This window comes from Mauremys mutica, chromosome 1 (assembly GCF_020497125.1).
Source record: "Mauremys mutica isolate MM-2020 ecotype Southern chromosome 1, ASM2049712v1, whole genome shotgun sequence".
In the NCBI taxonomy this organism is placed as follows: Eukaryota; Metazoa; Chordata; order Testudines; family Geoemydidae; genus Mauremys; species Mauremys mutica.
In genome coordinates this window covers 114,181,738-114,199,277 of record NC_059072.1, presented here as the reverse complement: position 1 = coordinate 114,199,277, position 17,540 = coordinate 114,181,738, and the positions used below count along the sequence as shown (strand labels likewise).

Here is a 17,540-nt window from a genome sequence, read left to right as displayed (position 1 = left end):
CATCTCAGTACTATCACTGAGCTTATCAGGCACAAATTTTCACTTAACACAATCCTGCCCTCGCAACAAATATGTCACCGTATCTATCAAACTAAATGAAGAAGAAATAGAAGCTCTGAGCTCCATTTAGAGACTTGTTTAGCATATTTCATTTGACTCCATCATAATAATAAAAATTCTCAATACACCCATTCCTTTCGCTTTTCCTCCATTTCTTTTATATGCTGACAAGAAGGGGGTTGGTCACACTGGGTTTATAGCACTCTGCAATTCTCAGGGAAGCAGGTGGTTGGCTCTGCTGCCCTCTGGCGGCTGCCAGGAAAGTCTGACAGGAAAGTGGACTTAAAAGATAAGTAGTACAGTGAGGCACAGGCACCAGTTCTCTACATATCAGACCTCTGAGCTGTTAAGAGGAAATTTAGTTTTGCTGTGAAGAGATGAAATCCCTGCGGTCTTACATGTTTCGTGTCTTTAATGAGAGGAGTTTCTTTGATTTTGCTCCTAATTCTGTAGAACTGTTTTGTGAGACTGATGTGTTCATGTGTTAATGCAGCATTCAGGATGGGATTTTAATCACAGGTCAAATGTTTTATAGTCAGAGATGCCACAACAATTCCAGGCTTCTTAGCCTATGCATCATAATACGGCCTTTCAATATATAACAACACACAATATATTTGCAGTCCAGTAACACAAAATACTACATCTGTGCATCTACAGTGATGGACAGTGGCACTGCCTTTGCATTGCATTATGTACCCTATAAGTACATCAAAGTGCTCAGCATGAGAATGTAAAGAAAAACTTACTGATGTGGGTAAAATACTTAATTTCTAAACTTCTGTCCAGTTTCAATTGTACCATTAACATAGGTCTGTGGGTTTCATGATGCAATTGCCCTTCACACAAAAATATACTGGGCCTCATTCTCCACTTACACCAGTGTAAGGAAGGAGTAACTCCATTGAAGCCATAGGAGTTGTGCTGGTGTGAAAATCATGTAAGTGAAAGGAATTGGGCCCAGTATCTTAACATTCTAATTCCACAGTGAATTGACCACAGCTCTGTGTTTTCCATACACATATGAAGCTAGTGGTGGTAAATTGGGGTGGGGGGAGTTTAATGGCAGAGTTTTGTTAAATGATCTAGATATATCCACAGATATCAGGCCATGGGAGAAAATGAGGGCAGCTCAGTTGCTCTGGGAGTGGAGAAGAGACTGCTTGATTCAGGTGGAAATCTGTCTCAGGGAGGGCGGCCAGAAAGGAAGAAATGATTGTCAATGAGAGATGGGGGTGGGGTGTAAAGGAAGTTGGGGAGAAGGGCAAACATTTGGTTAAACCAGGTCCAAGTTAGGCTTGATTCACCTCTGGTTCATAGTCCATCAGAGAATACGCTTTAACAGAATCCAAGCAGTAAGTTGTCAACTAGGTTTCAGAGAAATAAGAGATGACTGTGTGAAAATATGGATAAAGCTTATTTTCAAGGGACACTGCCACACAATGTTTTATTCATAATAATATAAAAATTATATGTTTGTGTCACAGTTTATGATCTTATGCATGATAATTGACTGAACAGATGCTTAATATATATAATCAAATGCTTCTCAGTAATGAGTTATTGGATACTGTTTTAGGGATATTAAGCACCAAAATAGGTTGCCCTGCATTTATATATTTTTGTTTATACTGAGCCAACCAATGCAACTTCTGCAATAAATTAAAGCTATTAATATAAGTTTAAAATAAAATGCGGTAGAGCAGAATAAAATAGATTGTCCAAACAATGGTGTAATTACCTGCTAATTAACTATAATCAGTCTCTCAGTTACTCTAGCTCTTTCACCTCCCCTTTCCTCTCCCCCTCCCAAAAGCCCATTTAAAATCTACATAAAAAAATCTATCACTTATAGGCATTATCTTGGGAATTTCTTCATGATAACCATAAAGACAGAACACATACGGCTTCTGTTGTTATTCAGTTGGTACCACACTCATTCTTATCAGATATGAAGTGGACACCAGTGCAGATATTCCAGGATGATCTAGTCTAGGTACAGTAAGCATTCTCTTCAGCATCGCCCAATGGCACTGTCTCTTTCCCAGGACTAGCTGTACATGGGCACTGTAAAATGTGGTCCTAATCCAAAATTATAACTTTCCCTACTGAGAAAACATGAAACCTACTGTACCCGATGATGAGACTTTATAAATACATGTAATTTTTACTTGTCACTGATGTCCAATCCTCTTCCTTCCTAATTCCCAAGTCCTCCCTCCAGCTGCATGACGCTGAAGTTGGAGCCAATGTCCAAGCTGAACCAATGGCATAAGGAAGTCATAAATATGTGGCACAGTATAAAGATTTTTTCTGATGATTTAGATGATTTTCTTCATAGACCCACTCCCTCCTGCACAGCTTAGAAGGCACTAGGAAGCGTGGTTGAGAGGCAGTCTGCAGAGCACAGTCATTGGCAGCAGCAGCAGGCATGAGTGAGAATGACAATTTCTGTGCAGCAGCCACCAGAAAATGACAATGGCAATCTGGGTGGGGGGGAGGGGGCAGGGGCACTGCTTGGGAGGGGGCAGCACAAAGCCCCCCCCCCCCCCGATTTCTCAGACCCCCTTTTCACTGGGACACCCAGCAGTGAGAGGCAGCGGCTCCCCCTGGCTGTGTGTCTGTGCAGTGCAGAAAGGGAGGATGCATCAGGGCATCTGGCTGAGCTCTCCCCTTCCCACCCACACACACCCGCCCCGCTACATGGGGCTGCTGCTCCTTCCCTGCTGCTGGAGCCCCAGCACTTCCTGCTGCCTGCTTTGTAGACCATCCCCGGGGGCGAGTCGGGGGGCATCTTCAAGATCAGTAGGGTGACCAGATGTCCCGGTTTTATAGGGCCAGTCCCAATATTTGGGGCTTTGTGTTATATAGGCACCTATTACCTCCCACCCCCATCCCGATTTTTCAAACTTGCTGTCTGGTCACCCTAGAGATCAGGAAGCCCCACCCTGGAGCCCCATCCAGCCCGAGAACCCCAGGGGTGAGTGAGAGGATCAGGCTGGGGGGGAGAGTGGGAACGGACCCTGTTGCTGCTGCTTCAGTGCATCCGCAACAGCAGCTTGCCGCTGCTGGGGGTGCATTGAAACAGCAGCAGCCTCCAATGTGCATATCCAGGGGAAGGCGATTTGGGGGTGTCATTTACCTCCCTCCCCCCACAAAAAGTGACTGATAATTCTCCAACTTCTTGTTAACTGAGGTGATCCAGCCCCAAACACCATCCCACCCTGGCGCCACCCACCCTGTTAGCACATTGGGGACTGTGCATCCCAACTGTGTTTCTCCTTTTGTTGATCTTGATTTGAACACTTACTAAGTTGACTGAGGATTGTTCAGGCAGGGAGGATGCTTGCAAGCTCTGTGGGCAGCACAGGACAGAGAGCAGGAAAGGGAAGTGGTTGCTCTTCCCTATTGTCTGATACATATCAAGTTCCAGGAGGCAGAGGCTGAGGGTACGTCTGAGACAACACAGGGGGTGGTCACATTCCCCCACAGAACCTTTCCATTCCCCCATATACACACTATACACAGTGACGTGTCGCTGCTGAACTGAGTTCACGTCTCCCACTCTGCTGTATTGATGGATTCGTAGATAGTCTTCTTGGAGCACGGTTGTCAGATTCCATAAATAGGGTGGGGCCTGAGTAGAGCCCCCAGGTCCCTGAAGCCCGCCTGGATGTGGCTACTGGGGATTCTTTCTCATGTAAACCAGGAGATAGGCAGTTTCACCCCTAAGAGAAGAAAAGAGCAAAACAAATGTGTGCATGAGGTGAGTTGTAGTTAGACCTGCTCCCCGGGGTTAGCTTTTTTTCAGTTGTCCTACCACAGGGTCAGGTGACCTAATCCTTCCTTTGCACCCCAGATAGCGGTGACTGAGTAAAGGTGCTATATTGGCAGGGTGGATTCGCTCTACCTTTTGCTCTCTTATGATTTATCAGTGCAGAGGGAGGAGCAAGAGAGACTCTGACTGACAGGATCCTCAAGTGTTTAGCACCTTACTCTCTTTATGGGCTCGGTCGTAATGCGGGGTGAACAATGAAAGATCGCTTTTGCTCACACAGTTTTAGCTGTCCAGTATTACTACAGCCAGGTAATAGTGTATTAACATGGCCATAATATGAGAAGTTGTGTCCTCAGACAAAGACAATTCAGATTGTTTTCCATACCACCACTAACCCCATTCCTTACTCCAGAGCAGCATCAGATAAAATAAAGATACACCCCCTTACCAGTGGGTATGTGAATTTCCATAGGTACATTTGACATCATCCCACGATACCTGCAGTAAATCAAACATACATAGAGTGCTGGTAAGAACTCTTGAATGCTGGTTAGACACATCATAGACTCTTTGATTTAAGGTCAGACAGGACAATTATGATCATTAGTCTGACCTCCTGTATGTTGCAGGTCACAGAACCTCACCCCCCCCACCTATAATAGACCCATAACCACTGGCTCAGTTACTGAAGTCCTCAAATCATGTTTAAAGACTTCAAGTTACAGAGAATCCATCATTTACTCTAATTCAAACCACCCAGTGGCCTGTGCCCCATGCTGCAGAGGAAGGAGAAAAAAACCCAGGGGCTCTGCCAATCTGACTTGAGGGGAGGGAGAAGATTCCTGCCCAACCCCTAATATGGAGATCAGTTAGACCAGGGGTCTCAAACTCAAATGACCGTGAGGGCCACATGAGGACTAGTACATTGGCCCGAGGGCCACATGAGGACTAGTACATTGGCTCGAGAGCAGCATTTACTGACACCTCCCCCCGCCGCTGCCTTCAGGCCCGTCCCCACTCCACCCCTTCCATGAGGCCCTGCCCCTGCCCTGCCTCTTCCCACCCCTTCCCTACCCCCATTCCAAGCCCCTCCCTGAAATCCCCACCACAACTCTGCCCCCTCCCTGCCCCCAGGGGGTGAAGGAGGGATGTGAGCTGTGGCAGAGGATCAGGGCAGGGAGTTTGGGTGTGGGGTTCAGGAGGGATGAGGCAGGGGGTCAGGGTGCAGGGTGCGGCAGGGGGCTCAGGGCAGGGGGTTGGGGTGCAGGAGGGGTGCAGGGTGCCACAGGGGGCTCAGGGCAGGGGGTCGGGGTGCAGGAGGGGTGCGGCAGGGGGCTCAGGGCAGGGGGTTGGGGTGCAGGAGGGGTGCGGCAGGGGGCTCAGGGCAGGGGGTTCGGCTGCGGGAGGAGTTCGGGGGGTGGGCCCCGGCCCGACACACACCAGGGGCAGGGCACACACCCTGACCCCGCACCGCTCCAGGAAGCGGCCGGAACCTGGGGAAGGAGAGGTGCAGGGGTGTGTGTGGCTGTTGCTTCAGGCACCGCCCCCAGCAGCTCCCATTGGCTGGGAACGGGGAACCACGACCAATGGGAACTGCTGGGGGCGGTGCCTGAAGCAACAGCCACACACCCCCCGTGCCCCTCCTTCCCCAGGTTCCGTCGGCTTCCCGGAGCAGCGCGGGGGCAGGGCAGGCAGGCAGGCAGGGAGCCTGCCCTGCCCCCAGTGTGTGTCGGGCCGGAGCCGCTCTAAGTAAATGCTGGGGGAGGGCGAGGGGGGCATGAGGAGCTTACGGGCCACAGAAAATAACCCTGCGGGCCACGTGTTTGAGACCCCTGAGTTAGACCCTGAGCATGTGGGCAAGACCCAACAGCCAGACACCTGGGAAAGAATTCTCTGCAGTAGCTCAGAGGAAAGCATGACACTTCTTGTGGCTGGTCCCTCTTCTTCACTGGCACCAAATCATCCACCGACATTTGTAGCATAAGGGAATGGGATGGAGAAATGATCTCAGCACCAGTCCAGTCACACACATCAATTTGAGTTAGAGGTGCTTTTTTTTGTGGGCATAGCTAGAGATCTAAAGAATGCACAGCAGAGAAGACAGAAGAGTTGTGGGTCTGGTTTCCTCACCTGACAGACACTGGAATCATTGAAGCAGTACCATTTGCCTTCTGTGAGACTCCAAATGTAGGCACAGTAGTGACCAAAGCTGGCTAATCCCGAGTGAGCAACAACACCAAAGAGATCATACTGCCAATCTGCCTAAAAAGAGCCACAAAGAGATACTGTCAATGCAGCTGAGACCGAATTCTGGCTGATGAGCAGAGACAAAAACCCATAACAGAAGTCAATTTCCTTCAGGAGAAGGTGAAACATCCTCCCCAGTCAAGCAAGGTGATAGGACGATGATGGCCCTGTCTGGAAGATAAAGATCATTTTCTTCAATTTTGTGTAACGAGTATTCTTCCTAACTATTCAGTTCTCCCAAACAGTAACCTGGATACCAAGGCTTTAAATGCTTCATAAATACCATCAATTTGATTAGATTTTCCTGTTGTTCTTATAGCCAAATCCTGGTCCCTCCACACAATCTGAAGAAACCGGTTGTGAGCAGGGAAGTTTCCTGGAGACTAGGTGGTGGGAAGAAAGGAAACATTCCTTTCCAAACCAAAGTATGGAATAGCAACAAAACCAATCTGCAGCCAGAACTGCAACCTCGAGGCCTTGCTGCTCCCTCATGACTTGAGGGGTGCGTGCAGGAAGTCTGACCAGCAGCTCCACATAGGCACATATATCCACCAGCTATGTCCCTGTCCTGTTGAGATGAAACCCTCCTACAGTGGCATAGATGGATCCCTGCTAAACACAGTTCCATGGCATGCACCAGTGTATAGATTGCTGTGAGTGGATGCCCCAAACCCTGGCCTCCCACACAGTGAAACATCAGCTCTGCTCTTCATTGAGGCTTCAATATCGATAAAGTTGGGGAGTGGGATGCAGGCCAAATTAAATAAGACATAAGGGGAGTGTGCCTTTATTTTTTCTGTAGCAAGCTGGAAACAAGGCAGTACTGAGACAGCCATGCTACCTGGTCTCAGAAGAAGGAAGGTATAAGTTTTTGAGTCAGGTCAGTGTGGTAGATGGCCCTGCTAGCAACAGTCTTGGTTTGCTGGTTTAGCAAAGCCTAAGCACAAAAGTTGCATAGTGCCTGAAAGGGTTAAAATCACAGGATGTAGAACACCATCAGGTACAGCTAAAGCCCAGGGCATGACTTTATTAGAAAGATGGAGAACATTGAGGGTAATGTCTGTCTGACCTGCGAGTCTCTTCTTGTGAGAACTGAGTGAATAGAAGAGAAGAGAAGGAAATCTGCTTCCCCGAAGTGCAACAGATGAGAATGTCTCACCTTCTCTTTGGCATCTGGATGACACTGCTCTTGTGTCAGGATCTGGTTGAAATCAAGGCTTTGTGGAAAAGGCAGAGAGTAGCTGATCTTCTGAGTCCAGGAAGATTTCCTGTAGTAGAAGCGCTTTAGGTGAAGGGTAAGAGTGTGTGGCAGACATGTTAGCCTCATGCCCTGCAAAGCAATAAACACTTCAACTGAAAACTAAAGAATGGATGAAGATGTTGAGATCAGTGTGAGTGCAATTAGGGTGGAGAATGGTTTGTGGTACAGTGAATTAATTCCCCCAACCTGTCACTTTAGAAGACCATAGTTCAGCTTCAGGCATATATAAAAGGCACTTGTTCACATTTTATTCCTAGAACTGGAATAGCATGAAGAGCTGTAGGTCAGAAATACAGACATAGTTGTTTGGGGGATCCTGGAATGCAGGTGCTAAATATGTTTACACACACACACACACACACACACACACACACACAGAGTGGATTATGCATACATGTAATGGAGCCATGATCACCAAGTTTCTCATCTTCAGTGTGATTCAGAGGCTTAGCCTTAAGATGCCCATTTTGTGCATTACTTCACTTCCTGTCTACTATCCTTACCCTGAAGCATGTACTATTCATATATCTGCTCCCTCTACCTATTACACAAGGACACGGGAGGGGATGGAGGAGAGCACCTGTTAGAGGGATCACAGCAGGCACAGGCAGGCATGGGAGTTGCACGGTGCAGCATGGTGGGATGCTGGAAAGAATAGTGAGGCTTTCCTACAAAATGCAGGATGGATGAGAGATATGCTAATAGGGAATGTCCCTATTGGGCAATGGCCTGCAAAGGAGACTTTGAGCGGTACTATCCTAACTTGGGCGGATTATACTCACCGACAGATACTTGAAGGGTCTTTCTCTTTTATTTTGGCAACATTAATATAGCTTGTCTTGCCAATTAAGCCTCACTGCACTGCTATACGCCTGCAGTGACAGCACCCCCACCCCAATGGCAATTCCATGTCTAGGCAGAATTAGGGGAAACACTCACTTAGGGTGTGTCCACACTACCTGCCAGATCGGCAGGTAGCGATCTATCTATCAGGGATCGATTTATCGCATCTTGTCTAGACGCGATAAATCGATCCCCGAACACGCTCCCCATTGACTCCGGAACTCCACCAGGGCAAGGGGCGGAAGTGGAGTCAACAAGGGAGCGGCGGCAGTCGATCCCGCGCCGAGAGGACGCGAGGGAAGTCGATCTAAGATACGTCACCTTCAGCTATGCTATTCTCATAGCTGAAGTTGCGTATCTTAGATCGATCCCTCCCACCCCACCCCCAGTGTAGACCAGGCCTTACTTGCAGACACGGTGTTTTCCTTTCACACTGTTCACAGAGACACATGTTGCTGTCAGTCAGCTGTTCAGGCTGGAAAAAGCAACGCAGAGAATCCTCCTAGAAACAGAGAAGGATTCTATCAGCCAAATAGAACTCCTCTGAGAAGTTACATCTCTATTTCTGCTTCATTTCAAAGGCTGCAGTTTCAAGGCAAACCTTCAGAAGGTATTATATTTCAAGGTGTCTAGCAAAGGAAAATAAATTGGCTTTGTTGCTGCTTTATTGTGAATAAAGAAGACCCAAAAGGCATGTTCGTTGGTTTTAAAGGCGTTTTTTAACCTTTGCTTCTTTTTCGCATTAAAAGTTTAATTTTTGCCTCTCCTGTTTCCCTCTATTTGTCATATTGTTGTACTGTAATTTTAGGCTCCCTCTTAGGTTACAAGCTAACACAATTTTAAAGAGTTAAACTGTGTGTACACTAGGTGTTAGGTAGTGTTTCAAGTCATGTTAGCCACATCAAGTTACCTTACTCCATTAAAAAAAAAAAAGAAAAAAGTCTCCTAGTCTACACAGGCCCAGACAGAGCTCCAGTTATGCTTTCTGTTTAGTTCAAATCCCAACAACCTGGTTTCATTTTCTTTTCCAGCACAGGAAGGAAGGGAGTAACGTAAGCAAAACATTGCTTGTTCTTACAGACACCAACACATTGTTTAAGGCAGGGATGGGCAAACTATGGCCCGCGGGCCGGATCCGGCCCTTCAGGGCTTTGGATCCGGCCCGCGGGATTACCCCTGGTGGTGCTGCGGGCCCGGCGCTGCTCTCAGAAGCAGCCCCCGGGCCGGGAGGCAAAGGGCTCCATGTGCGCACGCAGAGCCCTCTGCCCCCCCCCCCAGGGGCCGCAGCACTTCCTGAGTGGCGTGGGGACAGGGCAGGCATGCAGGGAGCCTGCCCTGGCCCTGGTGTGCGCCACTGCCACCCCGGAGCCACTTTAGGTAAGCGGCACCGGGCTGGAGCTCAAACCCCTCCTGCCCCCCGCCCCCCAACTTCCTGCCCTAAGCCCTCTGCCTGTACCTCGCACCCCTCCTGCACCCAACTCCCTGCCCTGAGCCCCTTTCTGCACTCCTGTGCATTCCAACCACCTGCCCTGAGCTCCCTGCTGCACCCTGCACCCCGTGCACCCCAACTCCCTGCCCTGAGCCCCATCCTGCACTCTGTACCCCTCCTGTACCCCAACCCCCTTCCCTGAGCCCCCTCTTACACTCTGCACCCCTTCTCTGCCCCAATCCCTTGTCCTGAGCCCCTTCCTCCACATCCCGCACTCCACCCGCCCTGCCCCGGCCCTGCATACAATTTCCTCACCCAGATGTGGCCCTCGCCCCAAAAAGTTTGCCCACCCCTGGTTTAAGGAGTGTTCTGTTTGGAAGGCTGTGGGTCAAGCACAATGGAATGTGCAACCCTACACCAAGAGCATGAAACTGCATTTGTGGACATTTTGGCCTACATTTTCAAATTTTTTTAGCAGTTTTGGATGCCTTCATTTTTGTGGGCCCAGTTGGAGAAGCCTCAAAGGGGACTGATTTGGGGAAAGTGCTGAGCACTCATCCTCTGAAAATCAGGTGCCTTTAAGGTTTCTCAAGTTGGGTTCTCAAGAAACTGAGGGGCACAAAATCACTACTCACTTTTGAAAATCTTGGCCTTCTAAATCTTCCCCTTCGCCCCAAGGTTTGATCACGATCCCATTTGAAGTCAGTGGCAAAATGCTTATAATCCCCACTTTACCTTCCATCCAGTGTTGGAGTCTTTAAAGAAGAAGTATGGGAATGCCCTTCCGGCATGCTGGAATGGCATTCTGGAGCATTCCGGTACAACTCAAGCCCTGCTACTACCCCTCCTAGCCCACAAGGGGCTATGCACACACACACACACACGTATATTGTGATTCTGCTGTATCAGAACTCCTACCGAAATTCTTGTTTTAAGAAACAAATCTTTGGATTGATCTCAACTGGTGTCCCTCTTTCTTTGGTCCCTGGGACAACTGCACCAGTTGAAGAGATAAGGAGGACGGTTGATTCAGGAAAAAGGTGTTGAAGTGTAAATGTAATTTACAACCTCTTTAAGATCCCTTAAATGCACACTGCTACAGAAGTGCAAAGGAGCCTTAGTGTAAATGAGAATCAGGCCCTTTGAATCCAAATATCATTGAACAACATAGCATCTATCTATCTATCTAAACGTTTTATACAACCCCCTCGTCACTGTAGTATCTGAGCATCACTAAACACAATACTGCAGTATTAATAGTACAAGGACTCTGTAGGCAATTGCAGTATTTCTGCATCTCAGCTCTGATAAGTACAGAGAGCTTTTAGAGGAGGTGTTTTACCCAGAGAGGGGAATCCTAGCCAGGACACCAGAATTTTCCCCTATGCTTTTCAGAAAGGAGCCTCAAGAGCTTAATCTTCCACCTGTAAATCCACCTGGGATAAACAGAGTTTACATCACTTGAAAGGTCAGTATCCCTTGCACAGATACTGGCTACAGCCCCTAGGAGAAGAGGCACCGGAAGTGAATGCCTGTGCCTGAGCGGAGTGGACTCTTCCTTCCCATTAAGTGCAGAGTGTTGGAGTGTTAAACCTACCAGTGTCTTCAGTCGCTGAGAACAGGAATTAAACATTGGGAGTGGGAGGGTTAACAAGTTGCTGTCCCTCTTTGTTTCAAAGGAGCACTTCTGACAAACCAGATACTCCTGCACCCGGATAGTGTACAGCGTGGTCAACCTGTCAGCCTGAAGAGTAGAAAAGAACAAGAAATGGATATGAACCACCCAGCTGATGCTTTTCCCAGGGCAGGTGTGACAGTGGCTGTACTGGACACTTAATGCAGTGTCACTTCTTTAAGACTTGAAACCAGATCTTTCATCTACCTAGACAGAGAGTACCTCACAGCATCTAAATGAGGGCAATATAAATCAGTGGTTCTCAGCCAGGGGTACACAGAGGTCTTCCAGGGGGTACATCAACTCATCCAGATATTTCTCTAGTTTTACAACAGGCTACATAAAAAGCAGTAGTGAAGTCAGTGCAAAGTAACATTTCATACAGACAATGACTTATACTGCTCTATATACTATACACTGAAATGTAAGTACAATATTTATATTCCAATTGATTTATTTTATAATTATTTGGTAAAAAGGAGCAAGTAAGCCATTTTCCAGTAATAGTGTGCTGGGACACTTTTGTATGTCTATGTCTGATTTTGTAAGCAAGTAGTTTTTAAGTGAGGTGAAACCTGGGGGTACACAAGACAAATCAGACTCCTGAAAGGGGTACAGTAGTCTGGAAAGGGTGAGAACCATTGATATAAACGCCATGGGTGATTACATAGTCAGGCTACGGTAGGAATAGGGCCTTAACTGTGAGACACTTTTATGTATAGTTTTGTATTGAACCTGCATGAACAAACTGTGCTACTGGTGTGGAGGTAAGTCAGCATTACTGTTTACTGTTAGCCTAGGAGCCTCCAATCAGGGCCGGTGCAACCATTTAGGCAAACTAGGCGGCCGCCTAGGGCGCCTAGTGGTTGGGGGCGCCTAAAAGTCCCCTCAGGTGAGGAGGTGGAGTGGAGGTGAGCTGGGTGGGGGGGCACACTTGGGGCGCGCGTGGGGAGGGCTGCCCGCAGTAACGGGGGGGGCACAAAGGGGAACAGCTCCCCGCCCCAGCTTACCTCCACTCTGCCTCCTCCGCTGAGCACACAGCCCAGCTCTAAGTCTCCTCCAATCAGTGCCACAAGCCTGGGCGGGGAGGAGAATTAGAGCAGCGCCGGCGTGCTCAGTGGAGGAGGCGAAGCCGAGGTGAGCTGGGGCGGGCTCCCCAGGCAGGGTTAGCTGCCGTGGCGGGGGGGTGGGAGAGGGGGGAAGTCTCCCCAGGCAAGGTTAGCTGCCGTGGTGGGGGGGGAGAGGGGGGAAGTCTCCCCAGGCAGGGTTAGCTGCCGTGGTGGGGGGGGAGAGGGGGGAAGTCTCCCCAGGCAGGGCTAGCTGCTGTGGCGGGGGGGGGAAGTCTCCCTGGGCGGGGTTAGTTGCCATGAGGGGACGGGGGGGAGAGGGGTTAGCTGTCGCAGTGGGGCGGGTAGCTGCTGCAGGGGGGGGGCTCCCCAGGTCGGAGGCTGAGTTAGCTGCCGTGGGCTGGGCGGGGATAGCTGGGTGGGGGGTGCAAGGGTGGAAGTTTCGCCTAGGGCGCGAAACTTCCTTGCATCGGCCCTGCCTCCAATGCAGGGAACTACCATCCAGATAACATGTAAAACATTACTGAATATTAGAGGCAGCTGACAGACATTAATGCAAGGGTGGGGCTGTTTAAAGATAACACTGAACAATATTTATGTACATTTGAGGTAGGAAGAAACATGAATTAACCAAACCCAATTTTGCAAAAGAAACGTGTTTTTTCCTATTAACGAGCAGTCTCCCCCACAAAGGGAATTACCACTTTGGTGTGGTCTGAAAGATGTACGGATACATTTTAATTGAGACTTGAATTGCCAAAGCCCATGGCTGCAAGATTCCTTGTGGCTGGGAGGTGAGAGGCAGGATTGCTTGGTAGCAGGATGCCAGATGAGGTGGAGGTGACTCATGTAATCTGACAGAGAACCAAGGTTAGTGAACAGGAAAAGCTGTGGAATCTCTAGGGTGCGGGTGGCACATTCCTTTTTTCAGTCAGAGCACTTACCAGCTGCCCGTCTGTGATCTGACTCTTAATCAGGTTCCAGAGGCTCAAGAAGAGTTGAGCAGCGTCATACTGGACAAACACTGGACAAACAGAGACATTACAACCAACGTTAGCATTGCAAACAGCACATTTCATTCCTTGGAGCCCCTCTCAGAGACCTGAGGTTTCCATCCACCTTCTCATCTGCAGTCCTCCCCGGCCTCAACACCCCCATACCATGCCAAGCATCTGCCTGACCTATGAGGAAAGTGTGGAGTTTCACCTGGAGTCCAGTCAATGTTGCTCTTGAACAATCTCTGTGTCTCATTACAGAACAATATAAGGCACCTCCTTCCAACCCAGGGGCTGAACACATTGCTACCGCAGCACTCCCTGCCAGCTCAAGGAGTCAAGTACAATGCAGGAATCTTACACTTGGAGTTCTCACTGGGCCCAAATGGCACATTTACAAACCTAGATGCGTGGAAGATAGTTTTCTGCAGGGCTTGCTTAAAAGAGTCCATTGAGAAGATGCCTGAGAACCACACTTAAGGAAAAATCCTGTGCCCTTCTCCATGGAGCAGAACCTGTGTAGCTCCACTGCTCAAGCTGGAACAGGGGTGTAAAATTTAGGAATTAGGCAGAGAGTGCACACATACTGTGCAGCACAGAGCCCTGTTCCATGGAGGCTACCTGTGCACTAGGGGCAGCTTTGTGGAATGGCTCCACAGCCTGCGGCACAGTGTTTTTGCCTTCAATCTCCCTGCAAGTCTGCCCAATGCCCAGTGCAGATACTTAGGCTGTGTTCTTGCACAAAGATCTGCTCCTTAATTTGCATACCACTAAGAAGATTACAGCCAGCCAACAGGTCCCAGGATTTAGTAGTCCAGCCCAATCCAGACAGACCATTGTAGGCTAAAGTCTATTGTTCCTATGCGCCATTCCTCCATATTAAAGACAAGAGAGAATGTGGGCCACATTGTAGAACTCTGTGAGATTTATTTGGCCATCTCTCTTTCATTGGAACAGAGAAGGCTAAATGTAGGCAACTCAATCTCAAAGGGACACATTTAGCTCTGATGTAAGTAGGCCCACTCAACTGCTTACCCTCCTGCCTATACTTTGTCTGAATTTGCTGGTATATCTCTACTGTAGCTTTCTTAACAGTGTCTTGTTAAGCTGTACCGCTGTAAGAGCGCTCGTCTAGTTGCATTGTGCCGATGGCAGAGCGCTCTCCCGTCGATATAATAAAACCAGCTCAACGAGTGGCTGCAGCTATGTTGGCGGGAGAGTGTCTCCCATCAGCAAAGCGCTCAGCACACAAGCACTTATGCCAGCAAAAATTCTATCACTTAGGGGGTGGTTTTTTTCATACCCCTGAGAGACAAAAGTTTTGCCGACATACATGCTAGTGTACACGTGGCCTTATTTTCGAATAAGAGAGAGAGAGAGTGCAGCGTCCCCTCTTGATCATCCCAATATAACAAGATATGTCAAGCAGTAATCTGGCTCCCTCTACTCCCAAAGCATTTCACACCTCTGTCTAGAACCAAAGTGCCTCCCTCCACCTACAGCAAAACATTCTGCTCCTATAGAATATGTGCAGCCATCGCAGCCCCTGGCCAAAAGTGAGGTCACTCTCCAGGGCTGTCTGTCTCCCCTGATCTGGAAATAAGGCCCAGCTGCCCTTCCCCAGAGGGCAGGCTGCTGCAGCCAGCATGGCTCTGGCCACCACTTCTCCAATTCCTAGAACACATGAGGAAGTGAGTTAGAGGACACACTGAGCTTATTAGTGCTTGGTGACTTCCCATGTACAGCAGATAGGGGCTGGTTGGTTACTGCTTACGTTTCAAATTGTGCAAAGTGAGACAGCGGACAAGTTCCTGGGGATACACGGCTCTCTGTTTGCTACGCTGCATCTGTTCCAACAGCAAGAGCATTTGGTATGGGACACTCTTCTTTTGTTCTGTACGTACTGTCGGTACTTTGATCCTGTGAACAGAAAACGCAACAGGAGCAGTGAGCAAGCATCCCAGGTACGAAGTACCAGGCATCATAACCAAAGGGGCAGAGTAAATGACACAGACAGCAGTTGAAGAGACAACCATTACCTATATGCCTACGATAAAGGAGTAAAGAAAGAAGACTTGCCAGCAGGAGGCAGCTGCACTACTTCAACCAGTGGGGCAGGTAGCATGTTTTAAAGAGAGAGGCCTTGATTCTAAGTTTCTTCATCCCTGCATTTGGGGCAGAATGGATGGGCCAGAAATGCCTTTAAGCCACCCTGGGAAACAAAGACTAGCTGTAGCACAGTGAGCTCCAGACATATATACCTCTTCCTGCCCTTCACCCACTCCCTTCTGCCCCAACACACCGAAAATCCTGCCCATGATGCTGTGTGCTACAAACAGGGTTGGTATAAAGCCCTTATTTCAACTCTCCCCTAGCTGGAAAGGTGCCCTGCCCAGGAAGTTATTTTGCCAAAGCTTTGGAAAGGGGCCTTAACATGACTGAAAATCAGCCTCCTATTGGGTGGTAGAAATAGCGAATTTCAACAGGTGCAGTTTCCTGCTCTTGGTTAGAAATAGGGTGCCGGGGAGGAGAAATGGGGTGAAGGAAATGGTAACAAAGGACAAACTAGGATTAAGGTGGCACCAGGAAGGGAGGAGGCTGGCCGGAGCACATTTTAGAACCTAAGAAGGAGTTTTGTGGTTGTATTTCAGCCCTGGAGACCCAGATGCACATCCAGTGATATGTTTGGGCTCAATCCTGTGATGCACTGAGCACCCTTATCTTCTCTTACTTCAAGGGGAATTGAGGGCACTCAGCATCTTGCAGACTGGGCCCAACACACAATGGTCCCTCTGGTATTAAGATCTTCCATTGTGGGCTTTTCTTCATTGTAGTCAGTGGTGAGCTCCAGCCGGTTCGCAACGGTTCGCAAGAACCGGTTGTTAAATTTAGAAGCCTTTTTAGAACCGGTTGTTCCAGGACAACCGGTTCTAAAAAGCTTTTAAATTTAACAAAGGCTCGGGCAGCTGTCCACCCGGCCCCGGCCCCAGCTCACCTCCCCCTCTCCCCTAAACGCTCCGCCCTCCTTCTCCCCTTCCCCTGCTTCCCGCGAATCAAATGTTCGCGGGAAGCCTGAAACAAGCAGCAGGCAGGTAAGCCGGGTGCGGGGGGGCGGGACGGCGCACGTGGCCCAGTCAGGCTCCACCTGAGCGGCTCCCCCTGGACCTGGCCCAGATCCCCAGCCTGGTCCCAGCCAAGCACCCCCGGCTCAGGCTGGTCCCAGCTGAGCGGCTCCGACCGGCCCAGCTCGGGTCCCGCGGCTCAGACCCCGGTGCCGGCTGAGCAGCTCCGGCCCGGCCCAGGGATTCGGGCCCCGCAGCTCCGGCCCCGGTGCCAGCCGAGCGGCTCTGGCCTGGCCCGGGGAGTCGGGCCCCGCAGCTCCGGCCCGGCCCGGGGAGTCGGGCCCCGCAGCTCCGGCCCGGCCCAGGGAGTCGGGCCCTGCGGCTCTGGCCTGGCCTGGCCCGGGGAGTCGGGCCCCGCAGCTCCAGCCCCGGTGCCGGCCAAGCGGCTTCAGCCCGGCCCGGGGAGTCGGGCCCCGCAGCACCGGTCCCGGTGCCGGCTGAGTGGCTCCGGCCCGGCCCGGGGAGTCGGGCCCCATGGCACCGGTTGCGGTCCCGGAGAAGCGGACCTGGTCCCGGCCCCAGGCAGTGTGGTAAGGGGGCAGGGAGCAGGGAGGGGGTGTTCGGTTGGTTGTGGGGGGGTGGATAGGGGTCAGGGCGGTCAGAGGGCAGGGAACAGGGGGATTGAATGGGGGCAAGGGTCCCGGGGAGCAGTCAGGAAGGAGCAGGGGTTGGATGAGGTGGTGGGGGGCAGGCAGGGGCAGGGGTTCCAGGGGCAGTCAGGGACAGACAGAAGGAGTGGTTGGATGGGGCAGGGGTCCCGGAGGGCCATCAAGAATGAGAGGAGGGGTTGGATGGGGCGGCAAGGGGCAGTCAGGGGACAGGGAAGGGGGGGATGGGTCAGGGATCCCGGGGGGGGTGTCAAGGAACATGGGGGGTTGGATGGGGCACGACCCCCGGGGGGGCACAACCCCCTCGTGAGGTGAGGAGGAGGGAACCTGTTGTTAATATTTTGGCAGCTCATCACTGATTGCAGTGTTAGCTCAAGTTATCTACTCTCAAATTACTTACGCTGTGCAAGATGGCACAGGGTTTGAGGGGACCCCTGGAGGGTGTGTACCGTGTG

The 17,540-nt window shown here is 50.2% G+C and overlaps 1 protein-coding gene across 1 annotated transcript in view; it reads right to left on the bottom strand.

The window, feature by feature from the left end:
- Window positions 1–409: 409 nt before the first annotated feature.
- Window positions 410–17,540, bottom strand: part of USP18 (ubiquitin specific peptidase 18) — a 30,869-nt gene continuing 13,738 nt past the window's right edge. Inside the window, exons 4-11 of the mRNA XM_044991874.1 lie at window positions 15,130–15,275; window positions 13,305–13,384; window positions 11,216–11,362; window positions 8,596–8,691; window positions 7,245–7,415; window positions 5,969–6,100; window positions 4,287–4,336; window positions 410–3,788 (exon numbers count right to left, since the gene is read on the bottom strand). Of these exons, the coding sequence (XP_044847809.1) occupies window positions 3,740–3,788; window positions 4,287–4,336; window positions 5,969–6,100; window positions 7,245–7,415; window positions 8,596–8,691; window positions 11,216–11,362; window positions 13,305–13,384; window positions 15,130–15,275 (871 nt within the window). The 3' untranslated portion in view covers window positions 410–3,739. The remainder of the gene's footprint in view (window positions 3,789–4,286; window positions 4,337–5,968; window positions 6,101–7,244; window positions 7,416–8,595; window positions 8,692–11,215; window positions 11,363–13,304; window positions 13,385–15,129; window positions 15,276–17,540) is intronic.